The sequence below is a fragment of the Scaptodrosophila lebanonensis genome, unplaced genomic scaffold, assembly GCF_003285725.1.
Source record: "Scaptodrosophila lebanonensis strain 11010-0011.00,11010-0021.00 unplaced genomic scaffold, SlebRS2 tig00000001-arrow-pilon, whole genome shotgun sequence".
Classification (NCBI taxonomy): Eukaryota; Metazoa; Arthropoda; class Insecta; order Diptera; family Drosophilidae; genus Scaptodrosophila; species Scaptodrosophila lebanonensis.
This window is the reverse complement of record NW_022060529.1, coordinates 498,483-511,999: the sequence shown is the minus strand read 5'-3', so window position 1 is coordinate 511,999 and position 13,517 is coordinate 498,483. Positions and strand designations below refer to the sequence as shown.

General features: G+C 36.9%; 2 protein-coding genes across 2 annotated transcripts; both read right to left on the bottom strand.

Moving 5' to 3' along the window:
- Window positions 1–4,737: 4,737 nt before the first annotated feature.
- LOC115634454 (putative gustatory receptor 59d) lies at window positions 4,738–5,993 on the bottom strand. Its single transcript, XM_030532176.1, has 2 exons — window positions 4,941–5,993; window positions 4,738–4,890 (listed from the first exon to the last, which is right to left on the bottom strand). Exons 1-2 carry the CDS (start codon window positions 5,991–5,993, stop codon window positions 4,738–4,740), a joined length of 1,206 nt encoding a protein of 401 aa, XP_030388036.1.
- A 4,815-nt stretch (window positions 5,994–10,808) lies between these two features.
- LOC115624710 (immune-induced peptides) lies at window positions 10,809–12,432 on the bottom strand. Its single transcript, XM_030519534.1, has 4 exons — window positions 12,334–12,432; window positions 12,044–12,259; window positions 11,159–11,874; window positions 10,809–11,105 (listed from the first exon to the last, which is right to left on the bottom strand). Exons 1-4 carry the CDS (start codon window positions 12,386–12,388, stop codon window positions 11,094–11,096), a joined length of 999 nt encoding a protein of 332 aa, XP_030375394.1. The 5' UTR covers window positions 12,389–12,432; the 3' UTR covers window positions 10,809–11,093.
- Window positions 12,433–13,517: the final 1,085 nt, after the last annotated feature.

Sequence of the window (13,517 nt, the reverse complement as noted above, 5' to 3'; positions counted from 1 at the left end):
ACAAAAAGTTGTAGACACAAAAAATTAAAGTTTGTTACATACAAGTATATAATTTCCGACTTTAAAGATTTCAGACTTTTTTGTTGAGCTATACTCAATATAAAATCCTTTGCAAAAATATATATTCCAAAATCCCCAATATTTTTGTTTCACAAGTACAATTTTTGTAACATTTTGTCAAACTTTTAATCTCACAAAAAGTTTGAATTTAGTGAAGAAACAAATATTATTACTTTCAGTTTTTAATTATTAAAATTTATTGCAAAGTTCATAATCTTTGGCGAAATTAAAGAAGAAATATGAAAAGTGAGCAACTGTTTAATTTATATACGATGCGGCACCAGCCAGCTGCCAAATCACGCACTTCTTTTTAATTAAAGTTTAAAAATATTATCTGCGTTTCCACTCGCTGCACAAATGTGCGTCATCTTATCATTTTAATCTTCTCATATTCATATATTCCATTATTTCTCTTGACAGGTGTCAGAATTTTTGCTATCGCCCTTATCACAAAATTTATTGGTGTCGTCTCTCTGACTTGCCATTTTATATTTTGTTTGCTCACTGATTCATGAAACTTCATATTTCTATACACTTAGTCGAGGCTTACCTTCTTCCTTTGCTGAAAGCTTAGGCATTCAGACTGTTTTATTACACATACGTGTACACAATTATAGATTGTACTGGTTGTCGATTCGTAGATGTGCACTCCATTTAATAATGAAATGTTAAACTTTTTGTTGGATTTTTCACAGTTATTTATGTTTATTCAGCACAGGAACTAATTTCTTTTAAATGTCATTCTCCTAGCTCAGGGATTAATTTAATTAATTCAGCTTCTAGCAGAAGAAATGTCAACCACAAACATACATGTCGAATAATTTAAATACGTGCTCAATGACTTAAACTCTGCGGTACGGCATTTAAATTAAATTAAGTTTACTGTGCCTGCCTCTATTGGTCACCTTTTTGTTTGCCTTTTTGTTTGTTTGTTCCGTTTTGAACGTCTGCTCAACACAAACACTAGTCAAGGACTAAGCACGCAAAGCGCGAAATTAGCGCCTAAATGATATCGAGTGGCTGTCAGTGGTAATTTCCCCACAACAGGAGCATATTGGTCCGTGGCATCCATTTGGATGATGAACTTGTGGAAATAATTGGGAATGAAGTTTAAGGAATTTAATTCAAAATAGAAGCAACAATGTCTGCGGCATGCATGTGGACTTTCAATTTTATATCGGGGGAAGGACCTTCAACATCCACATGCCACAATCCACAATTAAACTTTGTGGCATGTGGACGCTGATTATGTGGATCTTATCGTTCATTGCCAAGTAGAAGTGGATATGTGGATACTGAATTTGTGGGCATTATATTAGGGGTAGTAACAGCCCCTTCAGTCGGCAAACAAGCGCATGTCCTATTACGTTCCTTCCACACCCAAGGGCTGGCGCATTTTCGAGTCTTCGATGTTAACAAACCAAAACAGAAGCGCATGCAGGCGGCAAATCAAAGGCCATGGCCTTGTAAAACGGGAAACGTTCGACATAGACCCAAATACACATATTTATACATTGATCTGTTGCCTTTAAACAGTTAGTTATTTACAAAAAGTCACCACAAAATATCCACCTAAATCATAACTGTTAACTTTTTGCTTCGACCCGTGTCAAATGAAAACCTGCGAGGCGTGATACAGACTTATCGTAACACAAGACAAAAAGAAATTAAATCTCTGTTAATAAATCAAATATTTGTCAAGGATTTTAGGTTACGGCTTAAGCATTAACACGGTGCTTTTAATAAGTCAGCATGAAATTGTAATAGATTGGTACAAATTTATATGTACATATTCTTGCCACAGTGCGTATGAGCAATGTGCAATGTGAATTAGACCGCACATCATTTTAATTAAAAGCATAAGTAACAGCATAACATATGTATTGGTTTGTGAAGACATAATCGGATTTTGTGTGCGTTTTCAAATTGCTTTTGCTTTTTGAAACAAAAACACAGCCAGGGCGAACATTTCAAATTACATTTTGCTCCAAACTGTCTAGCAGTTGGGAAAGGCACGACCTTATAGTCTGTGTGCTTTAGTCAGAAAAGTAAATGATAATGGCGCTTGTAATTAAAACAAATAAATAAAAAATGCTCTCATTTTGTGAATTTACTGAAAACCGCAACATTAGTAGCAGTGCCAGCATGTTCAACATTAAAACTACATGTACAAAATAGTGAAAGCCCACCAAGTCCTATGAAATAATGTGTACTCTGTAAGCACACATTGTGCATACGGAAAACTTGTTTTAAATAAATAATAAAAAATATAAGAAGTACTAACAAATGTTGAAAACATAAATAATCTAAATAGATAGGTTGAAACGTTTTTATTTAACTATTTTGTAGAAATTTTTGTTTTTATTTCTTAATTACGAAATGTTGTATAACTTTTTATTTTATTTCAAATCGTTTCTCAAATTTACAAATTAGTGAAAAAGGTTCAATTATCTCAGTCTATTCAGTCTTAATTCCTTATAGCCTAATTTTGTGATTGAATTTTTAAGATGATTTATTATAAATCAACAAAAACATGTTGTGGCGAATTGAGGATACATTTGAAATTCATCGACTTTGTCAAGTAGGCAGACACCTGCAGTGGGGAGCACATGTGGATACATGTTGGCTAAAAATATATATATGGGGAAAGAAAAAGCAACAAAAATAGCATTTTAGCCCAGTTTAACATTTTGCAAATGTAATCAAAAAAGGATATGTGTTCACCTTTTCTCTCCAAAAGACAAGACCAAACGCTACTATAATCAAAGCAGCAAAAAAGCAAACAACTCTGTCTGAGAAAAGTGTTATATAAGAGGATTGGGGGAAGGTGATTTGGTCAGACGAGACAAAAATAAACCGATTTCAGTGCAATGAATGGAAGGAATACTACTGGCATCGTCCAGATGAAATATCGAAAAAGCCCGAAAGTGAAGGACGGAAGCGGCACCTTGTGTAGGGCTGCTTCACGTGGTAGAACGTTGATCAAAGTATCCGGTACCTCCTTTTAGAAATGTATTAAAGGACGCAAAGATTCATAAATATGGTATGCACACATGAATATGTACATGTATGCAAATTTCTGTGCATATAATAACTAAATGCTACCGAATATTGGATAGAAACATCTGTCCAGCTTTATTTGCACTTTAGTTTTGTGAAAAAGCTGCTACATATTGTTGGCTTTATTGGCTTATTCACACACTTTAAAGCTGTATGTGTTTAAGCATCAACATATTTATCTACTTATTAATATTCGTTATGTAAACACAAAAACCAATTAAAAATTTTCCAAGTAACATATATTGTTCTTTCACATCCGGTGTACTACACTCCGTGAAAATATGTATGCATTTTTATGTAATTTTCATTCGTCAAACAACTTAAAATCGATGCCAAAATTAACTAGAGTTGCCAAGTGTATGAGTGTTGAATTGGTTTGTTTTAAGTATATAGATTGATTTTAAAACTTATGTAAATAACACGCAAACATGGAAATATATTTTAGAAAATTAGAAAAATAAAAGCGCATTAAACGAACTTAAATTGTTCAATAACTATGTAAGTATTTTGGGATTTAAAAAACGATCTTTACTACATTTTTCTCTGAACAGCGTTCGTACTTGATTTTGTACCAAGAAATTTGATTTTTTTTTCTGAGCGTTGGCGCATAGGCTAAGTGTTCCTCAAAGATGTATATTCTTTTCGTATTTTTGTTTCTTTTTGCTGTGCTATTGTTTTTATTACTCTCGTTACTGGCAACACGCATGTATGTATATTTATATGTATATGGTAATTCCATGTAAGCGTCAGCTTCATCATAATCTTGCTGGCAAAAGGCAACAAAATCTCCATAATTTGTATGCTTTGCATAAAGTTCATTCGTGGCTTCAGAGTGTTCCTCCATTGTTTATATGTGGGCGTCCACCACTCTGTTTCTGTGAGTGTTTCTGTGTAAAGTATGTGGGTGGTGGAAAGTGGAGAAGAATTATTTGAATAAGCAAACAGTAGGATGCTGTGTGATTTATTTTTATAACAGATACAAAGGTAAACATGTGTGTGCACAAAACTCCCACAAAAGATAGAAAAAATAGATTTGCATGGCTGAAAACTTCATTAAAATGATAATAGCAATGTCATAAACCAGCTGATATACACATATACATATGTGTTTATATGTATGTAGTCATATGTGTACATGGCTAGATGCACCTTAAAAGAGTATTTTTATTTTCCATATATTTAAGATTTCTGTTTTACTGTTCAGGGTTAGATGTAAATGATTTATTTCTTGTTCGACATTATCTGATCGGTGATAAGTACATTTGCAGTCTGCAGGACGAGACGTTGGCCTTCGATACATAGTGTGCAGATACAGAATTGGTAAGCATATGTGAGGCTGAAAGCGCAAACTTCGTTATACAAGTACAACATAAAAAAAATGTATTTATGTTTTTAAATCGTACTATACTTGATTAAATTGACAGCCTAGAGGCTATAAACTGAGAGTTCTAAAGGATCACGGGCAACTTGCAGTTGAGAGTTCTTAAACTGACAGGAACAAGGTCGATTTGATACAATAAATAAGGATATCGCTTACATACCAAGGAAACTTCGAAAACTAATGTGAATTATTTATTTTTGAACACTTTATTGGCTGGACTGCAGGTTCGTTTAGTTTCAGTAATTCTTCATATCATATTGGATCAAAAGTATTGAATGTGAAAGTAATGATACGAATGTTGCCATCATTTGAGGACGATCCATATTGTAGAGACCGTAAACAGGCAGCTTTAAAGGATTGCGTGCTACTTGCAGTTGAAAGTCTTTAAACTGAGAAATACATGATTTTTATATTAAAGTGTATATACAACTCTACTTACAGCAGCTTCAAGGCGTGCATCCAATCCACTAAAGAGCGTGTATTGCTCCAAAATCCGAGACATTAGAGCACTCTCATCCAAAATGAAAAACTTGATTCTCAAAGTAATCAGCATGTCTACAAAGTATATGATCAGCGAGCAAACGACGAAAGCCAACCCCAAGTTACTCCAGCCTAACCGCAATTCGTCGTGCTTATATAGACTGAAGAAAAAGTACACAGCGCCTATCGAGGACATATAATAGACGAGAGTGACAGATAGAACTTGTATCCCAAATGTTGTGGAGATAAGCAGGCACAGCTTCTGTAGTTTGACCTGTATCTGAGCCAGCTCTGTCAAACGGTCGGTCAGGATACACGACTTCATCACAAATACCCCCATGCACTGGGCATTACGTTGTCGCCGACAGAGCCAACGCATTTCGCCCACTATATCCTTCAATTGTTCGTTCAGAATTATGTGATAAACTTGAACGTAAAGTAGCGCAACGTAATATTGCGCAATGATGCTGTTGAGTAGTGCCATAAGCATAAAGATCAGGAAAATGCCCAGAATCAGTCTCAGACCTAAATATTCACGCACTAAGTAAACGGCCACCATAAGGAAACCCATTTCTGCCAGCGTGGCTGACATGAATTTAATGATAACACCACGCTGCCAAGCCCGTGTGGCTCGCCGACTATCGCTTGGGGCCTGCCGCAACAACCTCCATTTTAAGTGTCGAACCGCGCGTATGATATGCAGTAGTCGACGCTTTTTGATCCATCGACTGATGATCGTCACAAAGATACTAATAATGCGTATGGCCACCACAAAGGTGAACAAATATTCGTGCAGTAGCGTGACGCGGCAGGAAACCGCTACCACTTGCTTGAGATTCAGCATAAGCGGCAGGACACTGAATGTCAACACATTCATCACTGCCGCATAGATGGTAGTACGACGTGTGACCCGAGCACGGCCCGTCTCGAAATCAATTTCGAGATTCATGACACCTAGGATGCGAGCAACTCCATAGGCGAAGCGCAGTGACCTCTGAACGAATCGGTTCATGGCGGTGTACTAAACTAAAATATATCGTCGCCGCCTAGTTCAGTGATGGTGAACACATTTACGAGTTAGTCGATAAGGGGCTCATTAAGATTTACGGATATCGGGCGAATTGAATAATGCCAATAAATTAATGAATTTGCTAACAAGGGAAACAGATTATTTACCTACCAACAATCAAATATTATGATCTGCTGATTGTCACAAAACCCCCATATATGCACTAACATTTTTTTATTCAACAAACATTGATTGTCGACATAGGAGGAAAATATATAAAAATTATAAAAGCATGTTATACGCTAGAAAAGCCTAAGAAGGAGATATCTAATCAAATTACAATAATATCAAATTCATTAGAATTACTTAAAAGCTAATTTGAAAAAAGAAAAAAATTTGAATCTCTCTGGGGGAAGATTTTTTTAGCCAGTCCGGCAAGCTATGCCCCGTCTCACAGCCGATCCTGCTCAGACATTCCGGAGAAAGCTGAAAAGAGAGGCTTTTGTTAAAGGAAGATACAGTTCAGTTGAGAGCAGGTGAAAATACTCATTATAAAATGAGCATAAATTGCGAAAAGGATAGTGCGATGCATATTCAGTTGTACACCTACTAAGGGAAAGGGAGAGATAATTTCTTATCGTTCTGGAAGGAACTGAGAAATTAAGACGACCTAATAGGAAAGAAGAAACAACACTACCGGCAATCAGTTTGTGGAGAAATACAGCTCCAAGGACAGTCCTCCGATTAGCCCAACCTCATAAAGTACTTATATACATATATTCTTAATCAACACGACCACCAGACAAATCGAGTTGCTCATTCGCAGGTTCACAGCGATGAACGCCTGAAATGTTAAAACGGCGGAGCAGGTTTGTTTACATTTTGATTATTTAGTAAATACAAGTAGTACAATAGTTCCTAATCTTTCGATTACGAGCAAAATATATTATTCTTAGGTTTTTCACAACTGACGTACAGCATTCACGAAAATTGGATGAAAGGGCGTCCTATATCAAGAGACCGACCTGTCTTGAAGCACAACAAGTGAACTTTTATACAAAACTTGAACAAAGAGAAAAAGGAAACACACCATCTAACGAATGCAGTGCAATTGGAGGAGTTAATTAAGATCCTAGATTACAATCGCATAATCAAATGCAGAAGTACAAGTAGTTGTGATTTAACTTCAATCGAGCAAAAAACATAGGCGGCTTTGACCGGTCAGAATAAAATATATGTATGTACTTGTATGTATGTAAAAAACAAAATAAAAAAAGTTGAAAATCATGAAAGAGCTTAAGTGGCATCGTTAGAAAGAAACTTCCATCCAACTTATGCTAAATACTGCCCTTCTTTTTGCGTTGCTTTCACTTCATAAGTCCTTCGTTATTGCCTTGAAATTTCTGCACAAAAGCCATCGCACAAAAGTCGTCACAAAGAACATATTTTTTACATGAAAGGTTACAAAAACGTTCAAGTCTATGCGAATCAATGTGGATATTGTGTGTGATTTCAAAGAGATGTCAACAAGTCCAAGTAAAGCTCAATTTTACGACCGCATTCAGAATTTGTACAAGTCGTTGTTGTTTACTTCTACATTCAATGTCTCGCCGAAGGCGGTAAATGCCCTGAACGCACCCGAAAAAAACCTTTTGGTAACATTTGTACAAGTATAGCAACATGCTTAAAACTTTAGGTTTTTGTTGGAATGGCTCTATTGATATTACAGTGCTTCAAGTAAGAAGAAGGAAATGCAAATCAAATTATTTACAAGTCTTTCCTTAAATGTACAATAATGCACAAGTAAAGTCTCTAAAAATTAAAGGTAGAAAAAAATCGGCTTAAATAATTTAATATTATAGATATAAAACAAATACCAATGACAGCCACTTCTAATAAGTAAAACATAATAAGAAAATTATAGCTTTTAAATGCTCTGAGCATGAGGCGTGCAACCGTTAATTGATGAGAAGTCCAACAAGACGTAAGCTTTGAGATATTGAGAGATCGCGGATCGAGGGGTCAATTTGTATAGCTCTGATGATGTCATTCGAAGTGTCGCGTGTCGGCTTTGTACATGGGTTATTAAATACATAGAAAACACGTACATACATACTATGTATGTATGTACTATATTTGTGATGCATTCATACAAGTATATAATAATTGCTTTAAAAACTTTTCACTTTCGACCAGCTGCGCACAATTGCTATGTTTGTTTCTAAAATGCTTACCACACTTGTATGCAAATAGAACCAACAACAAGTTCTAACGAGAGCTTGGGAGATTCCTAACACCAGTTTATTCTTGATTTTTCCCATGTAGTTGATTTTTATACCCTGTACCCAAAGGGTAAAATGGTATATTAGTTTTGTGCGAGTGTACATGGAACACACAGAAGGAGGCCTGGCAAACCACACAAAGTATATATATTCTTGATCAGGATGTATACAAAGTTTCATTATGATTGGTTGATTAGAAAGAAAGTTATAGCCATATAACCAAGCCCAACCTCCTTTAAGAGTTGAGCCTGCTCGACTTTAACATTCCTTTCTTGTTTCTTCCTTACATTTGTATTTGTTTGTAGTTTCGTGGTCTGTACTAGTATTAGGTTTGTGCAAAGTGAAAAATGTAGCAGGCAGAAGGAGGCACAAAGTATATACTATAGTATATTCTTAATCAGCTTGACAAGACAAGTCGATTAAGTTATCGCCATATATGTAATCTTTGCCCAAGCTCTGCCAGCAGTTATTTTGTTGTTCTGCTTTTGCTCAACTCTGCACTGTACACATTCTCACAGAAACACACACACACATAGACAAAATCCTGATGCAAATGTACAGACATACTCGTAGATCCTTTACGTGAGCTCAAAGCTTGATAATTGTTTAAAAACAATTTTTTTTAGTTTAGTTTATTGAAATAGAAATAATTCTACAATAAATAGTTACAGAGTATTTCAAAGTCGGGGCAGCCCACCTTAACTTTTCCACTTGTTGTTGTCTGCTACGGCGGCCACTGATGTGCTATATACTCGAATGTTTAGTACAAGCGTTTTCAAAACTACCCGTTCCTACACCCCTGTATGGTACTCCAGTCTTTAATCTGTTCCCGTTAAAAGCTCAAGGTTACTTCGTCGAAAACCTGTTTAGAGAGAGTGGTGGTGGCAAGCATCAGACGCACCTAACAGACTTGGTTAATGGAACTGTTGAGCGAATTCTCAGAACAATTCAAAATGTAATTCGAGATAAGAACACATAAAACACTACAGTTATGTTTACTCGACTATACGAAACTCTGTAGCAATTGTGATCGGCAGATATCAAGCATATTTTTGAATTGCTTAATACAATTTTGTAAATAAATGTAGACAATAGTAGACCCAGGATTTAAAATAATTTGGCAAATATGTGCACTTTTAAAAGTGCGAAAATGTTCGAAAACAGTAAAAGTTTTCCAAATCTAATCATTCCAATATTATAGAGGAATATTTCTGATTAAATTTGTACATATGTTGCTGAACAATCTCGTTTAAAACATATACCCTGTACTTGGGTAACGGCAGTGAAAATGTACCTCTTTTAATAAAACTACTCTATTCATCTATTTTAACATCAACAATAGCGTAGTTTAACACCTCGTTATTAATTAGTAGAAAAGCTATAATTATTGCAAATACTGAAAAATCTTAATAGATATGTAAATATCCATACATATATGTATATATTTATAAGGGCAAAATGGAATTTAAAATTTGTGGTTTATATATTTCTATCGTGTTCTCCTCCTGTCGACCATTGATGTGCATCTTGCAAGCAAATAAAGTTCACCCATAATTTCATGTAAACAAGAAACAAACTACTTACTAATTTAAAGTTCTTAAAACTGTAATGCTAGAATAACAAAACCATATATCCTGGTTCTTCTGGTACCAACAAATAAGAATTTGTGTTTTTTCCCCTGGTGCATTCCCCACTTCGTCATTATAATTAATAATAAGTCCAGACTTCTGGCAGATGACATTTATAATGTTGGAGATACTCATTTTGCAAATAAACTTGTATAAGCTGTCATCTATGTTTTAAAAGTTACAATTCTGTGAGAGTTAAGACGGTGTCGGTAATCTGAATAACAGGAAGAACGAATCGCACAATATTGTAAAGAAGGACGCACTGGGACCGAAGCAAGACTAATCCAGCAACGAACTGCGAACAAAAAAGCAGTCAAAACATAGCTAAGTAGTTAAAAATATTAAAATAAATAACAATTTACAAAATAAATACAACATTTTAAATATACCTTTTGCTATATGCACGGATCCACCATGTTTCCATTAGCACAAGAGTCCAAATATAATACAATCTGAATACATTTTATCACTCATTCGCAACGTAGCCGTAGCACTTTTTTGCAGATAATATTGTGTACTTCAATTTGTACTTCAATTTGAAGTTTGTGTCTGTATAAGTACAGTTTTGGTATTTAAAATGTAATCCTCTTAGTATGAAAGACCATATGTATAGATTATTTAACTGTTTCATTGAATATAAGAGTTTCGAAAAAAACTCTCTACATACTTTCATTTAATAGTATAAGTAGACTGTTATCACACAGCTTAATAAGCAGATTGTATTTACTTTATTTAATTAGCATGTTATATTTTAAAGATTTATTCCGCATAATCATTTAATTGAGTTCAATGTCTTGATTTTATGAACTCGTTGTTTGCATATAGTATACTCGTATGTGGGTGCTCTCTAATCATTTATAGACACCACATTTTAATTATTATTCCGATAATAGAAGACATATGGGAAATTTCTTTGACATTTTTTGTTTATTTACAAGTCCTATTCAATCTTTTTGTTCGTAATCTCATTAATTTAACATTAATATAATATGACAGCATCCTACACGCCTTTAACGGTGAACAGCTTCGTCGTTTTATCTCTAGTGTCGCAATTTAGACCCAACAATACTTCATTACGCTCCGCACTGACGAAGGCCACATCTTCCAGCACTGCCCCAGCTTTTAATTCTTCGTTATCGACCCATTCTTGCTCCAGTCCCTCATCTTCGTGCGACGCTTCCCTGAACAGATCCTTAACCAGAGTACTGTAGGTGTTCGAGTTAGTAGCGTTCCGGAAATCATGATCCGTAATACTCACGTGCTGTGGACCTCTGCCATTTGGACTTCCTGACGTGATGACATTGCCATTCGCATCCGTAGTTACGGTACGACCATCCGTACGTCTCCAAATCGAAACACCATTATCCTTCCAAGCACCTGCACCACCGCCGCGTGCTGCGAAATTATCACCCACAACCCTTTGTGGGCTGCGTCGTCCGCGCTGTACCACATAGTCGCTACCGCCTGGGCCAGTACTAAAGTCTACACGACGATCTGGGCGTCCAACGCTGAAGGTGTCGCGACGACCGCGCTGAACCAAGAAATCACTGCCCCCAGGTCCGGTGCTATAGTCTACACGACGATCTGGGCGTCCAACGCTGAAGGTGTCGCGACGACCGCGCTGAACCAAATAGTCGCTTCCACCAGGTCCGGTGCTGAAGTCTACACGACGATCTGGGCGTCCAACGCTGAAGGCGTCGCGACGGCCGCGCTGTACCACGAAATCGCTTCCACCAGGTCCGGTGCTGAAGTCTACACGACGGTCTGGGCGTCCAACACTAAAGGTTTGACGGCGATTGCGACTGTTGTGACTCACCAACCCACGACGTCCACGTGCAGGTATTCCGACCGTGCGACCATCGGCCCGGGATGCAGTGATACCGCCAGGACCAAGAGGACTACCACCGTTCGGGCCACCAGCACCCAGACCGCCGCGATGAGCTCTTAGATCGGGTCCGGAAATACTGTGACCGCCTAGAATACCAAAAAATATAAGAATACGCAAGAGATAAGGTTGAGGGATTAGTGTTAGAAATTATACTGAAATATATATTTTCGCATGATTAGAAATTTGTATTATAATACATGGACAAGGTAAGAATAAATGATAAGCCCAAGCCCCAAAGCAAACCCTTCGCAGTACCTGCTCCACCGGCCGCATGCCGATTGTTCACAAAGGTGTTTCCGCGCTCATCGGTATAAACATGTTCGCCGCGCCCTGGAGAATTTTGGAAGGTACCACCCACTCCGGGCACATTGTAGGGTCCCTCGTTTTGACCCCGTATGTAAACCTGATTGCCGGGAGTGCCGAATACGTGGGGGCCGTTGCGGCCATCGTAATTTTGTTGTGCCTCGGCCACTGAAAGTTCAATTAGATATAGAAAATTAATTGTGTTGGAACACTTCTCTGATGTCCGCTGCTGCGTCATTTACCTGCACACAGCAGACCGCAAACCGCAATTAAACCAAGTATTGCGAATGATCTCATGTTGACTGTCAATTTAGACTGATTCTCCACTACTGCTCCACCGCGTATTTATAGCGCCACGGTTCGCTTGTGTTACAGAGAGAGAGAGAGAGATAAAGCATGATAGAGGAAATATGGGAGAGCGCAGCTTGAAACCTGGCTCACATAGAAATCGCACCGTAATTTCCCAAACGTCATGATTAACTTTTGATGCTGCACTTGTTTCTTTGTCTTACTTTGATAACGAAAGATCATGCCCGGGAATTTCAGAATATATGTATAGGCTTACAATATATTCAACGTCCATGCTAGGTAGTCAATTGCACCATATTTGCTGTTTTACTCGATCTCGACTGAAGTGCGTCCAAGTGCTCTCCGATTATTCCATATCGAGTGCCAGACAGCTTGGCTTCCAAAGCTCAAAACATCCACCCACTCTCACCCACAGCTTGTTGACAGTCCTGAGCTGTAAAAATCAAAAAAATCGCGCTCCATCACTAAATAGCCTTTTTGCCGATTCGTAGGTAACTGTTAAGTCTGATTTTGAATATTATTGTTGACGTACAAAAATAAATGTGTGTATGTAAAACAATCGAGTTGTAAACAGCAAGCGCACCTAGCCACCTACATAGTATATACATAAAAAAGATAACGCTGGTATATGGGTTGTAAGCCAGACGAATATATGTATGTACATAACTCTTAAATATATACACACATTCTGCTTTGGGTTCTTCCAATTTGAGCTTGCAATTTTATTTTCAGCTCTGTAGATAGAGCGGTTCGGAAAGAGGCATATCGAAATTGATACTAAATTTGCGATTGACACACAATAAGGGAAATTCCTCACTTAATTTATAATTAAAATATAAATTATATGAAATATAATTATTATCATTACTAAAAATTTGTGTAAACAGAAGACGAAGCCGTGTGCATCCCTATGTTATAGGTATAATTTTATTAGCAGGATATGAGGAATCGATATAGACATGTCCATCTATCCGCCATTACAAACACCGGGAACTTTTGAGCCCTAATAGCTGGGGACATTACTATAAACCTGATATTTAGCTTTGTCACATCACATATACCTTTTTATTTATTGCGATTTTGAAATCAAATTAAATATTAAAGGGTTACCATATCA